The following is a 5,749-nucleotide window of genomic DNA, read 5'->3' on the forward strand; positions in this document are numbered from 1 at the left end:
ATAAGTAATAAGTGGTATTGTATTATGATTGGTCTTGGTGCAGAGAGTAAAACTGGCCGAAGAAAGAATGTATTGCTTACTTGCTCATGTATCTTCTAAAACATGTTTTGTTTTTTTTCTTATTATCAAACTTACCTAATTTTTCATGCTTGTTATAATACACATCGGTTTTTATGTGTGTTAAAAAGATTATAATATTGTTAAGTTGATCAGAAGATATGTATCATCATGAAGGCACACTAGGTGTTTTATTTTTGTATTATGTAGTTGTGGGATTTTCTTGCTTCAATCGAAGTGATGTACCAATCTACAAGATTGAATACGTTTTTTTTATTAGCGAGGAAACCCCCTTGAACGATCACAATGGCTCCCCCATATAGGGTAAACCTCAGGTAATCAAGTCCCCCGAGCGGGAGACCTGGTACCGGGTGAATTGTGCATTATGCACACCCTTTGTTCACACTCTCTTTTTGAACGATTTGGCATTGCTAGGAATCGAACCCGAGTGGTGTGCTTTATTGGATAACTCGGTTAATATATTGTAGTTTATGCTTTGTTCATTTTATAGCAGGTCGCTAGCTTGGGTGATGATTGTTGAGCCTTTTATGGTACTACGAAAATAACATTGGTTGACAATGATAGCGCAACTTTTTGCTTGCTGAATACCTTGTTCTTTATAAAATTAACTATTTGCGCATCTTCTTATATTCGCATCGACTAGAATACCGAATTCGTTCATCAAATATTCATTAATACTAAAAAATAAATTAAGTATATACTTCCTATTCTTTAGTATATCTAATAAGTTTACACTAACAATGTGAATCATCCAAAATTTAAATTATTATTATTATACTCATAAAAAGGAAACCATAAGAAAACACTATAGTGAATGATGATTTGATGATCACATCATCAATTTCTGTTCAACCCCTTTCCACTAATAGTATACGGAGTAGTATATAAGAATAAGAATAATAATAATAAGATAATCATAAGAAAAAATACCAGTAACTAAGTACTCCGTATTAGTTACGAAGAAAATGAATTATCAAGTGCAAGTACTCGGATGGGCACCCCTTCCCTAACCTAAGAAAGTTGCTTCAGTACATACAAATTATCTAGCAATACATACACTAATCATTATTTCATAACTGTTTAATAGATCGAATGACCCGAAAATGCAATTACAATAGCCTACTTTCAAATACTTTTCATATAAAATGTACTTTTTAACATCATAATAACGCGAAACAAGAAGATTAACATACCCCATTTGTCAAAACACTTTTCACAACATGCCACAACCCGTAAAATTAGGTATTACAGTTGATGTTAATATATGTAGATTATAAATCTTTTATCATTTGATTAGTTACCGTTACTTTTAGACCCATATTTTTCGGTCCTCTCATCAATCCACGCTCTCATATCAGCCAACACAAGATTGGAAGCCTCATCGGGTTCACCTTGTATCAACGAATGGTACATACCCTCGTACAACTTCAAAGTCTTATCTTCACTCGATGCTTTATCATACAACATTTGGGACCCAGTGGGGCACGTGACCCCATCCGCGGTTCCATGAACAGCTAAAAAGGGAGTTGTAACCTTGTGGAAGTTGTTTTGTAAGTAATTTGTTACTCTTGCCACCTCTCTCATTGTACCTATTCGATGTCTTCCTTTATACCGTTGTGGATTCACTGCTATTATCTTTAGTTTTTCGGGATCTCTAATTGCGTTCACTGGGACATTGTTATCGGGCATTGATGCCCATGTATCAGCTAGCCCGAATAACAATCCGTAGAGGGTGATATGCAGCTTCAATCAATAAAAACAAGATTAGATTGAAAATAATAATGAAGGTAACTAATAACTTGTGTTTAAATGTTCTCCAATGATGATCATGCTTTGACTTTTGAACTAGATGATATTATTATATATTGCAATTCAAATCATGTATAATTTCATACGAATAAAATCATCTTATATCCGATGCTAAGTATGCTACAATCACCAACAACAACAACAACAACAAAACTCAATTTTACATAAATGGGGTACGGGAGATAAGATGTAGACAATAATTCCCTTATCCTAAAATAAAGTCAAGTCATTTCTCTACCCGGAATGAAACATCTTAAGATGAGAGAAAGTCCTTCATCTCAATATTTTATGGATAGAGAGATTGCTTCCGAATGGATCTCCGACCAATAAGTAGGTTAAAAAAATAAAATAGAATAAAATAAAAAGTGTGAGACGTCATGAAAATGGTAGTCACGAATTTTTATGGGTTTTAAACCTGTCTGACATTCAATTTAGACTCTAAGCGACAGTTAAGTCGCCAATAAATCGACACTTGATGTTGACTCGATTAATAATAGAATTAATAAAAAGAATTTTATTAAGTCGCCTGCAAACCATCGTTAGTCTTTGACCAGAAAACTTAGGTGGATTCCACGCATCGGCGGGAAGTGTGAAAGATGTTGTCTCAAAAAAATTTCGACGAGGCTTTCCGTATAACATATATGGGACCACATGTCATCTCTAAAATTTTTTTTTTGAGTTGACATGTCTTTAAAAGTACCGAAAGAAACTTTTTCTTGTAATAAAGGCAAGTTTTTATTACTATATATGTTGGTGCATTATAAGTTTCCAAGTTCGTTACGACCAAGTTAATATGCTTTAACGTTTAACTTTCACTGCAGGAATGCAACCGCACGGATGCAGGTATTCATCCGTACGGGTACACTAGGCAACCGCACGGTTGCACATGCAGTAAGTATATAGAGGCCAATTCGGGTTTATTGTTAGGGTTACGTATCCTAATCATTTCTAAGAGTCTAACCCGAATCCCTGATCGTCTAGCATTCGTTTGAGTTGATCTTAATCATCCTACAGTCGTTTAACATCTTAAAATCAAAGGTTAATTGATTCTTTTAATAGTAAAACCCAATATAGAGTTTTTCTGCACTCCATATTGAAGATTAGATCGTATAATCCGTTTACACATCAGAGCTTGTGTAAGGGATTAATCGATCCTACAATATATACATATATCATCATATATTTTTGAATTTTAATAAATGCGTTATACTGTTAAGTTTATGTATCAAATATAATGACGTAGATATGCGTTTAAAAAACGAAATTTCATTTTTTTATAATATTTTCTCCAACGAGATCCATTCTTTACGGAACTACAAATTACCGATTAAAATTAATTAAATGCTGAACCTACCAATGGTTTATCGTGATCTACAAACTAACAATTGGGCACGTATTATACTTAATTATGACATAAATAAAACCTTAACAAAAAAAAAAAAAATTACTCCGTATATGTGCAAGTTATTTGCAATAAATAAAATTTATTGAAAAATGGCGCTGGTAAACTTGGTAAAGTACTACTCATTACGTACCTTAGACGGGGTCAACAATTTGGGTGTAACAAATAAGGCGGCGGAGAAGATCAAGCCGGTCCAAGTATCCGGTTCAGATTGCAAATAAACCAACATGGTGATCATACCACCCATAGACTCCCCAAACAAAAAAGCAGGTAACTTACAATACACTTCACTATTTCTAACACTCAAAAAGAATGATAATTGTATTGCAGCAGCTTTATCCATATCACCAATGTACGCTCGTAGTCCATCTGAACGACCATGACCGATTAAATCAGCCGCAAAAACCGCGTAACCCCAATTCGCATATGCGATCGCGATCTTTTGAAAACACCAACTAGTGTCATTTCTATATCCATGTGTCATGCAAACTATGGCTTTAATTGGTTGGTTTAATGGTAACCATGATTGTGTGAATATTTTTGTTTCATTATAAGGTGTAGTGAAATATGACTTTGTGTTACGTACGTTTTGTGATTTGTAGAATTCGGATTCGGGTGTTTCGCCCCAATAATAAGTTGGCGGTGGTGGTAATGGAGGGTGGTTTAGTGTTGCCATGATGGTTTATGATGGTGGTGGTTGTAGTTGGTTGAACTTTAGTTTATTGTCTTCTTTTATTAGTGGAGGTGTTTATGTTTAGTTTTATAAAGAGTAAACAGAGAGAGTTGTGTATATTCAATTGAATGTGTTGGCACCAACCGAGTGGTATGAGTTGAGAAAGTGTATTGTGGGGTCCGCACAATGAAATTTGCTACTCACCTAACCCAACTATCTTTTTTCTTTCGGTCTGATTTTCACTGTTGTTAATCCATTTTTACTCATAAGACATGTCTTAAAACTAAAACTATGCTATATCCTCGTCATTTCATTATTTTTTTTTTTTTTATCATTAACTCATCAAGTTTTATTACTATTTATGACATATCATCCTCACCATTACATTTTTTTTTTCGACGAAAGGAAGAAATTCATTAACAAGGTGGTATTTCATCAAAACGATGAATAAACCACAACAATTACAAAAGAAGAATCGTTCGATAAACTAACAGAACCCTATTACAAATGAATTTAAATCGAACGACACAAAAATCCGGGATTTGAATCTCATACATAAGATTGATGACTATAACAAAGTTTGAAAGTGGTCGCCCAATTGAAGACTTTGATTTTAATTTGACGAACAATAGAAGACCAACAAGTGTAATTGCCATTAAAGATGAAATCATTTCTTGCTAACCAAATTGCCCAAATAGTAGCCGGCCCGATGAGCCTCCAAAACTTTCTATCACCAATGCCCATCCCGTAGTACCAATCGGCCGAGAACCGCAAGATCGAACCCGGAATAACCCACCTAATACTCCACCATTTAAAAAGGGCGGTCCAAATTTTAAAAGACCACAGACAATGAATTAAAAGATGTTCAATTGATTCGGTAGCCTCTTCACACCAAACACAAAGTGCCGACTGATTAGAAGGAAGAATGTGTCTCCGAATAAGAACATCTCTTACCGGAATGCTTCGTTTACAAGCAAGCCAATGGAAAATTGCAATTTTTGAAGGGACCCTATTATTCCATATTAACTGTCTCCATTTTGTAACATGAGAATTAGAAGAAACCGCTAACAATCTCATTGCTTCGGATACAGAGTATTGACCATTAACATCAGGGGACCAAACAACAAGGTCCTCACCATTGATAAGATTGAAATTGCACAAAACATATTGAGAGAAGTCCTCCGGATCTTCCGTTTGAACTTACTTGAACCTCTTCAAAAACGAAATTTTTCCAAATTGAATTTAAAATAGGTTGTTTGACTTTTTTGACCATCGTTTCTTGTATTGCAAGAAATTGAACTTGAAAGTGAAAAACCATAGAACCCGCCATACGGCCTTTTTCAATATTACCAAGGCCGCGGGTGTTCCATGAGGCTACCCTCTTAATTTAGACGGTTTGGATGGCAACTCCTCGGCCGCCGTTTTGTCCATTAAAATATCGAAATTACACATCTCCTCTTTGTCAGATAATTTCTTTGAACAAGATTCATTAACCGAATTAACAATAATCTGTTCTTCAGAAATACGATTATGAACAGAATCAAATTTGATTTCACTTACAGTGTCAAAAATCGAAGATCTTTCTGCTGAGATGAGATGATCCTTCTGCTTGTTGATAACAGACTTGGACTGTGTACCTTTATGATTTGACTCCTTGTTTTTGTTAAATTTAATCACATCACCCCTTTTCTTTATGGCTTCACAATAAGAACCACAACCTTTGTCCTTACAAAGAGAGCTTGGTGTATTTGGAACAGTAGGGTTTATTTTAGCAGTAGAAGAACCAA

General features: G+C 34.8%; 1 protein-coding gene across 1 annotated transcript; it reads right to left on the bottom strand.

Annotated features, from left to right (window-relative positions):
- Positions 1-1,020: 1,020 nt before the first annotated feature.
- Positions 1,021-4,019, bottom strand: LOC139841816 (caffeoylshikimate esterase-like). Its single transcript, XM_071832013.1, has 2 exons — positions 3,423-4,019; positions 1,021-1,821 (listed from the first exon to the last, which is right to left on the bottom strand). Exons 1-2 carry the CDS (start codon positions 3,963-3,965, stop codon positions 1,372-1,374), a joined length of 993 nt encoding a protein of 330 aa, XP_071688114.1. The 5' UTR covers positions 3,966-4,019; the 3' UTR covers positions 1,021-1,371.
- Between the last annotated feature and the right edge of the window lie 1,730 nt (positions 4,020-5,749).

The sequence above is a fragment of the Rutidosis leptorrhynchoides genome, chromosome 4, assembly GCF_046630445.1.
Source record: "Rutidosis leptorrhynchoides isolate AG116_Rl617_1_P2 chromosome 4, CSIRO_AGI_Rlap_v1, whole genome shotgun sequence".
In the NCBI taxonomy this organism is placed as follows: Eukaryota; Viridiplantae; Streptophyta; class Magnoliopsida; order Asterales; family Asteraceae; genus Rutidosis; species Rutidosis leptorrhynchoides.